This window comes from Kogia breviceps, chromosome 2, assembly GCF_026419965.1.
Source record: "Kogia breviceps isolate mKogBre1 chromosome 2, mKogBre1 haplotype 1, whole genome shotgun sequence".
Classification (NCBI taxonomy): Eukaryota; Metazoa; Chordata; class Mammalia; order Artiodactyla; family Physeteridae; genus Kogia; species Kogia breviceps.
Window position 1 is genome coordinate 186,680,420 of NC_081311.1, and position 11,800 is coordinate 186,692,219.

At 39.7% G+C, this 11,800-nt stretch overlaps 1 protein-coding gene across 2 annotated transcripts in view; it reads left to right on the forward strand.

The window, feature by feature from the left end:
• The window catches only part of MOGAT1 (monoacylglycerol O-acyltransferase 1), a 30,320-nt gene extending 20,620 nt beyond the window's left edge, over positions 1 to 9,700 (forward strand). Inside the window, exons 4-6 of one of the 2 annotated variants that reach the window (XM_059055247.2) lie at positions 173 to 347; positions 903 to 1,102; positions 8,886 to 9,700. In XM_059055247.2, coding sequence (XP_058911230.1) covers positions 173 to 347; positions 903 to 1,102; positions 8,886 to 9,040 — 530 coding nt within the window. In that variant the 3' untranslated portion in view covers positions 9,041 to 9,700. The remainder of the gene's footprint in view (positions 1 to 172; positions 348 to 902; positions 1,103 to 8,885) is intronic. The other variant, XM_067026981.1, reaches the window with a different exon arrangement.
• The last annotated feature ends 2,100 nt before the right edge of the window (positions 9,701 to 11,800 follow it).

The following is an 11,800-nucleotide window of genomic DNA, read 5'->3' on the forward strand; positions in this document are numbered from 1 at the left end:
TCTTTTTAATGGAATCTATTACCAAAGATTCGGCTATGAAAAAATTATAAACCTGCAAACTGCTCCAAATGTAAGCAGTCTAGGAAATTCTGTGAAATATTTGCGGGTGCCATAGACTATTATAAGAGTGTAAAAGGGCAATTAGTTAACGCCTTTTGTTTCATTCACTAAGGGCCAGTCTCAGTTTCCAGGAGAAGTGTGTCTCACGTTCTCAGCAAGGAAGGAGGTGGAAACATCTCAGTCATTGTGCTTGGGGGTGCAGAGGAATCACTGGACGCCCATCCTGGGAAGTTCACGCTGTTCATCCGCCAGCGGAAGGGATTTGTGAAAATTGCTTTGACCCATGGGTGAGTGGCTTTTCATTTCAGGCAACTGGGTCAGGGAAGTTAACACATTATTAAATGAACACGAAGAAGTAAAGTAATTTTTCTGGCCCTTAAAGACGGAGCTCCTAATTGGCTTCCCAGTGAAAGCAGATGTGGATGTTTATGGGGAATGAAATACAACCTTCCCACTAAGGTAACTCAATGTCATGGCCTCCAGCAATTCAACTTGTCTATAAGAGGAAAACAAAAAACCACAAAATTTTATATGCACAGTATACATTCCCAGCGAAATGAACAAATGAACCACGGCCAAAACCACAGATGACAAAGAAGCTTCCTGGAACCTTGATTTTCTAGAGAATAAAATTCCACAAATCACTAAGACTGCTGAGGTACCTCCCCAAAGGACCTCAGGTATAAGTCAGTTTCAACGTATGGAACATGAACTTAGTGCTCTAGGGAGGCTTGGGAACATTAAAGAATTGTTAGAATCTGCTGTAAAAGTCAGCTGGGCTAAATGAAATATTTACATCCTTTTCCTTGAAAATGCTTATTCTTCCTCCTCGTTATTTGCAGTGCTTATTTGGTGCCAGTGTTTTCTTTTGGTGAAAATGAACTATTTAAGCAAGTTAGCAACCCTGAAGGCTCATGGCTTCGAACCGTGCAGGAGAAACTACAGAAGATCATGGGATTTGCTTTGCCACTGTTTCACGCCAGAGGAATTTTTCAATACAATTTTGGCCTAATGCCCTATAGGAAACCCATCCACACCGTTGGTATGTACATCAAAGACTCGAGGCTTGTTCAACTGACTACAAAGGATTACCTCACTTTGAGCTATGTTTATTGTTATGAAATAGCTTTGAGTAAGAACTTCCTAAAATAATAATCCTATAGGTGTTATTTGAGCCTCATTTACAGTCTGCCTTTTATTTATGAAATGACTGTTTTCCCTTTGAATGGGAATCAGTTATTTTTAAAATATTGCTATTGAACTACAAATAGAATTCAATTTTAGAGATAGAATTTCTAATACTCTATGATGAATCTATTTCTCTGTACTAGCAGATTACAGCATAGCAGTTCTTTGAACACGTTACATCAGAGTCTATTAATATGTGGACATTTCTGTGTAATAGATGTCTTCATCATGTTCAGTGAACATAGGCATCAGTTCATACGGCAAAAGCATTTTTCCCCAGCTACATACATGTATTCTAATATAGACTGACGGCACGTGTGGGGGCATTAAAATGGGGGAGGAGGATGACTGACCACATTAACCCCAAACTCCTAATTTATCCCTCTCCCCGTCCTTTGCCCTTTGGTAAACATAAGTCTGTGGGTCTATTTCTGTTTTGTAAATAAGTTCATTTGTATCTTTTTTTTTTTTTTTTTTTTTTAGATTCCACATATAAGCGATATTGTATGGTATTTGTGTCTCTGTCTGGCTCATCTCACTTAGTATGATCGTCTCTAGGTCCTTCCATGGTTATAGCTCTGGTTTTTACTTAATGCCTGTCAAGCATGCATCTCTTAAAGACTCAGAACAGAAGAAAATTGCTTCAGTGCGTCCTTCCACTTACCCCCCGAAACGATTACGTCAGAAACACCAATTCTAGTCTCTAGCATCCTCAGAATCCTATTATGTGAAGCCTTTTCGAAACCAAGCTAAGAATATGCAAGTTTCATAAAGACTCAGCTGCATGCTCTTATGGTGGTCAGGTGGGAGTCAGATGGCTGAGAGCAGCCTGGTTTGTGTGAACCAGACCCTCAGACAAGGTGTATTTAAAGACTTTTATTTACTTGGAGAAACACAAGTTAGGGATAAGTTATTTACAGTTCCATAAACAAAAGTAAAAGCTATGTATCATTCACGTGCGCCAGAGAATAGAACACAATATGAGGGCTTCCCTGGTGGCGCAGTGGTTGAGAATCCGCCTGCTGATGCAGGGGACACGGGTTCGTGCCCTGGTCCGGGAAGATCCCACATGCCGCGGAGTGACTGGGCCCGTGAGCCATGGCCGCTGAGCCTGCGTGTCCGGAGCCTGTGCTCCGCAACGGGAGAGGCCACAGCAGTGAGAGGCCCGCGTACCACAAAAAAAAAAACCCACAAAAAACCACAATATGATATTGAAACCATGATCTAAGTTGCTATGCTCATTTCTGTTTTAAATCAGTGCACTTCAAACCCAGAGCTGTTTCTCTGCTGACTCCCTGACACACCCCAAGCAGAATTCAGGCAGCGTCCAGAGTGGCAAGTTATTTGGGGGCCCTTCTGCTGCCCCTTCTACTTAATTAAGAGTTTGTAACTCTACCTTGCATCACAAGAACTCATTAAATATTAGTTGAATTCACCCTAAATCATTACTGCATCTATAATCCTCTCACTCCCAGGTATCCAGAGATGCTCTGATTCTCCATCCTGTAAATAGTTTTCCCCCATATCTCTCAGACCCCACTTCATCAGCAACTTCAACCAGAGCATTCATTTTTTTAAAAAATAGATTTACTGATTTTATTTATTTATTTTTGGCTGCATTGTGTCTTTGTTGCTGTGCCCGGGCTTTCTCTAGTTTAGCAGAGTGGGGTCCACTCTTCATTGCAGTGGGCGGGCTTCTCATTGCGGTGGCTTCTCTTGTTGCAGAGCATGGGCTCTAGAGTGCGGGCTTCAGTAGTTGTGGCGCACGGGCTTAGTTGCTCCACGACGTGGAATTTTCCAGGACCAGGGATTAAACCCATGTCCCCTGCATTGGCAGGCGGATTCTTAACCACTGCGCCACCAGGGAAGCCCCCAGAGCATTCATTGTAGTGTGAGCAAGAGTCACTAAGATTCACTAGGACTGTAATGGTTTTGTCTGTTAATGTCCTATTAGTTAAAATCCCTTTAAAAATGTGCTCTGGCTAATTCTAAGGTGCCATCATCAGTCTCTGCATATTTCTTACACCAGACTTTGCTAAACCATCAGGTTTCTCTGCATCCTCCATCAAAACCTTCTTTCCTCTTTCCTGAGGGTCATTCTCAATGGACATAATTTATATAAAGAAGCTACCATATATTTTCTTTATGTGTCACAAATAGTATGTCATTTATATATTTTATCCGGGTTATTATCACTTTATCCAAGTACAATAAAATGTTCACAGAGATTATATTTTATTTCATAATAATGGAGAGAAACTGATTTCAATGTCACATCCATCATGACAGCTGGGAGAGAAAAAGGAAATGAGTTTAGACTTTAAGAGCAGTCTGTAAAGGGTCTCAGTTCCTTGCAAGAATGTTGCAAGGAACTAAGTAAAGATTAATTTGTTGATTCACAAATGTGTCTTGAGCGCCTACCCTTTGGGCACTGAGAATATAGCAGAGAACAAATAAGGCAAAATCCCTGCCCTCCTGGAGGTCTGTGATGCAGAAACAAACAAACAAAAGCAATATTCTTGCAAGGAACTGTGACTCTTTACACACTGTTCTTAAAGTCTAGTCTTTAGGGCTTCCCTGGTGGCGCAGTGGTTGAGAATCCGCCTGCCGATGCAGGAGACGCGGGTTCGTGCCCCGGTCCGGGAAGATCTCACATGCCGCAGAGCAACTAAGCCCGTGAGCCATGGGAGAGGCCACAACAGTGAGAGGCCCGCATACCGAAAAAAAAAAAAAAAAAAAGTCTAGTCTTTAGTTAGGCCTGTCTGATTATAATTCTTAAGTTTTCAGAAATAGAACAAGTACATATTAAAATTTTTTAAGATCAATTTACTATTAAGTTCAAGTCGTAGAGCCAGTACAGGTGGTACGACAGAAAGTTGTTTGGGTAGGAAAGTAAAATACAAGGGAAACTTGCGATTTAAAAGAGGAAATTTCATGTGTCCTAGTAAGTGTTGGATTTAAGTTTTTAAATGTCATGTTGACAAATTTCAAATGTTCAGAAAGGTCTCATGAGTAGTAAAACGAACTCCTGTGTGCCTTTCTCCTAGACTCACCGGTTAACATTTTTGCTATGGTTTTTCTCTCTCTCTAATGGTATCATAAATACACCTTTTACTATTGTTATTGCTGAACTGTTTAAGTGCAAACAACATGACATTTGTTCCTAATTACTTTTATGTCTATCTCTTAAGAACAAGATTATTCTCTTTTATAATGTCAGTACAATTCAGGAAATTGAACATGGATTAAATGCTATTAACTAGTGTACATGCCCTACTCAAATTTCATCAGTTGCCACAATAGCATTCTTTTTAGCTATGGGTTTTGGTGGGGGGCAGTTTTTTTCCCCATAGCAGGATCGTACATTGTATTTAATTTTCACTTTCTTTAGCCTTCTTTAAGCTGGAATAGGTTTTCAACTTCTCTTTGTCTTTATAGCATGAGCAGTTTTAAGGCTGACAGCATGATAAGTGATGTCTACAACTTACTCTCAAATGGTTCTACAAAAATAAAAATAATAATACATGTGTATATCCGTATACATATTGTGTGTGTGTGTGCACAAAATGTTTAAAACTGGTGAGTCTAGAGGAGGAGCATGCAAATGCTCATTGTATTATTTTTTTCTATAGGTTTGAATTTATTAATTTTTTTTTGATAAAAAAGTTAGGGAAGGGAATGTACATTATTTATTTATTTATTTATTTATTTTATTTGGAAATGTATATTTTGTCTTTTTTTTTTTTAACATCTTTATTGGAGTATAATTGTTTTACAATAGTGTGTTAGTTTTTCCTTTACAACAAAGTGAATCAGTTATACATGTACATATGTTCCCATATCTCTTCCCTCTTGCATCACCCTCTCTCCCACCCTCCCTATCCCACCCCTCTAGGTGGTCACAAAGGGGGAATGTACATTATTTAAATAAAACTGGTTTGGAACCACTTGAGGACAAAAGTAGTCCATTTTGTTTCAAGTCATTATTCTATCCCAATGGGAAAACAAAGCAGGCTAATGGATTTTCTGAAATAGAAAGGAAGGAAGGGGAACCTAATTTAAATTTTAATTGTAAAGTAGGGATTAAAGGAGGTAATAATAAAGGAATTCGTATGGTGCCCAGTACAATGTATTAAGTGCTCAGTAAATGTTCATGAGTGTGTGTGTGTGTGTGTGCATATGTATACACACTTCTATACACACGTACTTACACTGGGTCTCTCCTGAGACTCCATCATAAGCCAGAGGTTTACTTGAACCCAGGTTTTGACTCTTTCCCATCCCACTCTGCCCAGCTCTCTGCCTGGTCTCTCTCTTGTGTATGGCTATGTAGCATCTAAAGAAAGAGTAATTCCTATGGGACACCATTAGAGAGAGAAAACTCTGCAAAATTGTCACAATTACAGAGAAATAGAAAAAAGACTCCTTATTGTGAAATATCTACTCTTTGCCTCACTGAGAAGAAAATAATTCCCATCTCCAAGCTCTTCTCCAGCTGCAAATACAATAGCTCGTGAAGCTGCTTATTCTTCATCTAGGTAAATACAACACAGCATCACAGAATTTAGAGCAAGACTGCTGTGTAAGGCAATAAAGACATAACTAATCCTGAGTTGTTGGATGGAATTGAAAAGGGAACAAAGGAGCATGGCAGCTATAAAAAGCACTGAAACATAAACAAGAGCTAAGATTCCTGACTCTGCCACAAGTAGATGTTTGCTGATTTTTCCAGGGCAAGGAGTTCTACCTCCAGAGCAGCCTGATGCTAGCTGGTTTTTCCTTTGTGTTATAAAAAGGGAGGCAGCAGTCTGCAGCTAACCCAGTCTTACGAGGAAAACAGCTTTCTTCTCCTTGGTAGTAAAAATCTCCTTTTTTGTGGAGAGAGGGAACTCTGGTCTTCTAGGGCTCTGGGGACCCTTCTCAGATTTGCAAGTTTTTGTTTTGTTACCTCTGTCTGTATCCCTAAAAAGTAATTGAGAAAGTTTCTTACTCTCTAATCCAATTTGGGGTTAGTTTAGTAATGAGGGGAAGAAATGCTGGGTTTAAATCTTCATTTCCTTTGGTTTTTGTTTGTTTGTTTTTGTGTATGTATATGTATAGTTTAGAAACTTTCAGCGTCTCAGTTTCTCTGTGGGTAAATAAGAGAAAGACAAGTATGACTGTTGGTCTCAGTTTAAAGGGAAAAATCTAATGATGATAAATTCAATATATATGAGCATGTTTGAGCTCTCTGGGAGAACTATCTGAAATATAATAAAACCCTTAATAGGAAAAGAACAGGATTGGAATTAACTGTAGGATATCTCAGGAAATAAGACTCAATAATTCAGAATTCACAAGCCCTAATTGAAGTAAGCTGGGAACAACACTCTTTGTCTTCTTAGACCACTGTATCTCTTTATAAATCCCCCCTCCTACCCAGAATAGTTGCACTTAACCTCTCTCCTTGGGATAATTTCAGGAAGAAAACAGAAGCTATTTCTATTAACACCACAAATTTGCTAGTAGATTTGCAGGTAGATTTCTCAATGAGCCGTAAATGTCTCAGTTTCTTTCCTCAGACAACAACAAAGATCAGAGCTGGATGGGAGCTTCAAGGTGGCCTACTCTTTTATTCCATACACATGAAAATTAAGGCCAGAGAAGAAGTTACTTACTAGCTCAGTGTACCCGCTGCTGAGCTAGCACTGGATCTGGTCTAGCCTGGTACTTCTTGTGCAACACCAGCCCCCAATTCCACCCCATCATTTCAGCCTCTCCTAGTCTGTATTTCTACCACAACTGACATGGGAGTTCCCTGGCCATTCTGTGGTTAGAACTCAGTGCTTTCACTGCCTTGGGCCTGGGTTCAATCCCTGGTCGGGGAACTGAGATCCTGCAAGCTGCGTGGCAAAAAAAAAAAAATCAACCCCACTGACAGCGAGATAGTTACGTTAAATTACAAAGGACTGATGTCTACTCTGTATGTTTGACATCCAAGCTTTCAAGGAAAACTGTATAGGAACTTCTTGAGGCTATATATGGTTAAAAACTTAGCAATTTGAGAATACTAATGTTGTGATAAGGAGATTATATATCTACACATAGGATATATAGATTATGTGTAACATTGTATATAAATATAGATAGATATCTTCTTAATATATAATATATGTGTGTGTGTTTGTGGTATACATTCCCTTCTCTGTGCTCCCTTACCTCCCATACTATTGCCACACTTCTACTGTTATCACTTCCTTCTTTGATATCTTCTTAACTCATCACCTTTTGTTACTAACATGGATCGAACCTTGGATGTAGCATGGGGAGACTCCGGGTGGGCAAAGGAAGCCCTGCGAGTGCCATTCTGTTACCTAACAGCCCCATTTGACCTCATGCCCAAGCTAATCGAATGTAGTAAGCAGTTTGCGGTTCATTGAACATCCTGTACATTTTCAACTCTTGGCATCGGTAGCAGCATCAGGCCAGCAGAGGGCGCAATGAGTAGCAGAGAGGACAGGACAGCAGGAGGTGGAGCCACGTATATCTAGTCTCTCAAAATCTGACACAAGTGAGATAAAAGTTATTTATTATATAAATGCCTTAAAATACATGTAGAAATTGCTAGGTTTTAAAAAAATTAATTCGTTCATTTTTAATTATACAGATAACACCAATGCCTTCTCATTGTAGAAAATTCATACAATACTGATAAAATTTAAATTCCCCCAGCTCTACCTCCCCCCCTCCCTCCAGGTAAGGGCTATCAGTGTACCTTGTAGATTTTCTTAGTGCACTAAAAGCTTGTAATGCACCTAGATAAAGAAATTTTTAATAAATAGGATCATACTATGTTATTTTACAACTTTTCCCCACCTACAACATTTTAGACATCTCCGTGTGTGTACACACATATATATTTCATTTTTAAAATTGAGATATAATTGCATGTAACAGTTCGCTTCAAGTGTTGATTTGATATTTGTATATATTGTAAAATGATCACCACAATAAGTCACCATACGCAGTTACAAAAATATTATTTAGTTTTTAAAATAATTGCTGCCTAGGATTCCACTGAATGAATGGTCTGTGGTTTATTTGTTTTTTTTTCTGTTAAGACTTTTGGTTGGTTTTGTTTTCCACCATTACGAACAGTGGAATCCTTGTGATTATGTATGTTTTCTAGTACAGATACTTAGCAGTGAAGATATATATTCTTTTCATTTTTTTAGGATGACATTAAACAGAGCCAGAATAGAGGGCTGTCGCCTCATGAGTTAAGATCTCCCAGGCAGTGATAATAGAGCACTGTGGTCTGGCTGTCAGCTGGACCAGAGGAGTGAGCTGCTGACGTGCACACACAGCGATGTCCTCTTATCTCCCAGCTGCAGCCAACACAGTAGTTCATTTGACTCAAAGTCAAAACCACAAGCGTCCTGACAATCCAGCGTCTGCTGAGAAGGAAAGCTCTTTATTTGCTACCAAAAGAGATGGTGTGACCACGGCAGGCAGCCAGTAAAATGAAAAAGGGATGAGAGCTGGCAGGCCTGACAGATTCTGATTGGGAGATCTTTCTAGGGCTGTCCAGTAGAGGTGGTAGTTTGTGGTGGAGTGGTTTTGATTTCTGATGTATGATGTATTCTCTGTTTTTGCAGTTGGCCGCCCAATCCCTGTTCATCAGACCCTGCACCCAACCCCACAGCAGGTTGAGGAGTTGCATCAGACCTATATGGAGGAGCTAAGGAAATTATTTGAGGAGCACAAAGGGAAGTACGGCATTCCGGAAAATGAAACTCTCATTTTTAGATAACTGTCCTCTTAGAAGGCATGCAAGAGGGTGAGAGAATATCCCATTGAAAGAACAAATATTTAAAATAAATCAAATTTTTTCTCTGATGAAGGAATCAAATTTGCAACTGAGAAGTATTATGTATGGTGACAGATGTTGATGTTTATCTATGGTAACTAAAAATCCAGTGGGTGACTATAGGGTAAGGTGGGAGATGATTTTCAGCCTTTTAATCATCTTCCTCATTTAGGAAGGTAAAAATTACTTTACAAGTTAAGAAAAGGTTTAGAATTATTCACGTGCGGAACTTCCCTGGTGGTGCAGTGGTTAGGGATCCACCTGCCAATGCAGGGGACTCGAGTTCCAGCCCTGGTCCGGGAAGATCCCACATGCCGCAGAGCAACTGAGCCCGTGCGCCACAACTACTGAGCCTGTGCTCTAGAGCCCACGAGCCACAACTACTGAGCCCACGAGCCACAACTACTGAAGCCTGCACGCTTAGAGCCTGGGCTCCACAACGAGAGACGCCACTGCAATGAGAAGCCCACGCACCACAGCAAAGAGTAGCCCCTGCTCGCCACAACTAGAGAAAGCCTGTGCGCAGCAATGAAGACCCAACACAGCCAAAATAAAACCAAAAATTATTCATGTGCTTAAAAAAAAAAAGCTTCAAAAAAATAATTAGACCCCTTTGCTAAATATTACAATAATTAATGTGACGTTTTCACTGAATATGACAGCTGTTGTTCAGCACAGCTGGAACATTTACAAGACAGTGTGTAAAATAATTTGCCATGTAGAACTGGAGGACGTCATCTTTTTTTCTGCTTGAACAGACCATTTATGAGTGAATAATGTTACTTTTAAGACTTAGATAATTTGATCCTTTAGGTCATATCAACCAACGCATTTTTATACAATATTGCAGAGTTTTAATGCCATTATGAATCTACCATATGGAAACCCATGTGGATGAGAGCATGTCTTCTCTTTTCTAACTATGCTTAGAAATATTCATTGTTGCCATTTGCTTAGAAATATGTTCATTTGCTACAGGTAAGGAGGTCTTTTGGAAGACATGCTTTGGATGGGTTTTAAGACATTGAAATTCCAAAATGTTTTCACAGTAAAAGGAGGGGTTTTAATGGTCTTCCAATATGGCCTCTTCGAGTAAGATGAGCTCTGAGAGACAGCTCCCTCTCTGGTGAGATGTGACCAGTTCACCATTGACTCGGGTTATATGATTCTCCCTAAACCAGAATGTCAGGTCCGAGAGAGCGAGATCCTGTCCTTCCTGTTCATGGACGTCTCCTTAGCGCCTGGGTCAGCTCATGATACATAGTAGGCATGAAATAAGTACTTGTTGAATGGATGTATTTCTAGGTGAACACACAAACCTTGCCACAGGTAAAGAATTTTTTAAAGCTGTACCATAGTATGAAACCTATTCTAAGAAAAGACGTATTTTCCGAAGGAGATAATTTATGTGTGATTGTCCCGTGCCAGTAATTGACAATATTGCAGGCTGGTTTGTAAGGAGCAAGGTGAGGAGGGTTTCTGAGAATTAGTCACTAAGCATTAAGTAATTATCCAATAAGTAAGACGAATATCTAGTTTCCAAGTGATCTCCACTGCCATATGTCTTTCTATACCTCCAACACTCTCAGTATTTGGGGGCAACTTTATTGAGTTGTTCTAACTTACTGTTAATACGTGTTTAAAACCCCTAATTTTAAAAACATCAGGCCCTGGGCTAGAGCCTGGATTGGGTGTAGCAACAGCAAAACACAGTCATGCTGGGTAATGCCGTGAGTAGAAAAGCATTTCACACACGAAACAGGGAACCTTCTCGATTGTTCTATAGAAGACTTTTAGGCCAGCATCCCTTTGGCTTCATATGGTTGAGCAGTCCAGGAGGCCACTGACACAAGGCCTTAAAATTAGATCAGTTTTTTTGGCAAAGCAGGAAATAGGGCACATCCTATTTTATTCTCTCTCTCTCTCTCTTTTTTTTTTTTTTTTCTGGCCTCTCCTTGTGGCTTGCGGGATCTTAGCTCCCCGACCAGGAGTTGAACCTGGCCTCTGGCAGTGAAAATGCCAAATCCTAACTGCTGGACCTCCAGGGAATTCCCAGGACACATCCTATTTTAATAGATGCAGATAATTTGACCATAAATCCTTTTTGGTATTACTCAATACCAAACGAATGTAAAAGGAGCGCCATTTACGTAAAACTGTGCCCTAGCTGGTCAGGGGTAAGTCTTTCTGAGCAGAGCTGAGAGGCCCAAGTAACCACAACAACTAAAGGCCTTTAAGTATTATAAAATCCATGAACTTCATTCCTTTGGAGAAGTTTATGAAAATCTCATGACACAGTCTTTTGCGATCTCACAAGGTATGAATTTTAATCTCACACTCAGTAGTGAGGGGGCCAAGATGACCACCAACTTCCACTGCATTGTCTAGGAAGCAGTTAAAGCCCATGTGTGGAAAGCAGAGGCCCTGAAAAATGGGAAAAGTTCTGCTCTGATGCATTTATTTAGAATTATGCCATTTAAAAAATCTAGACATCAGCAACTTTAATTTTAGCATACATAAAATCTTATTTTTAGGTACGTGTTAGGGAGTTGATCTCCAGAGGTCTTAATCCAGCAAAGCCAGAAGTCCTTTCATAAACTCAAAGCATAGTTGTAAGTTCCATACAGTCCTACAGACTGCAAATGAATATATATATTTTTTTAAATTTATTTATTTATTTATTTATTTATTTTTGGCTGTGTT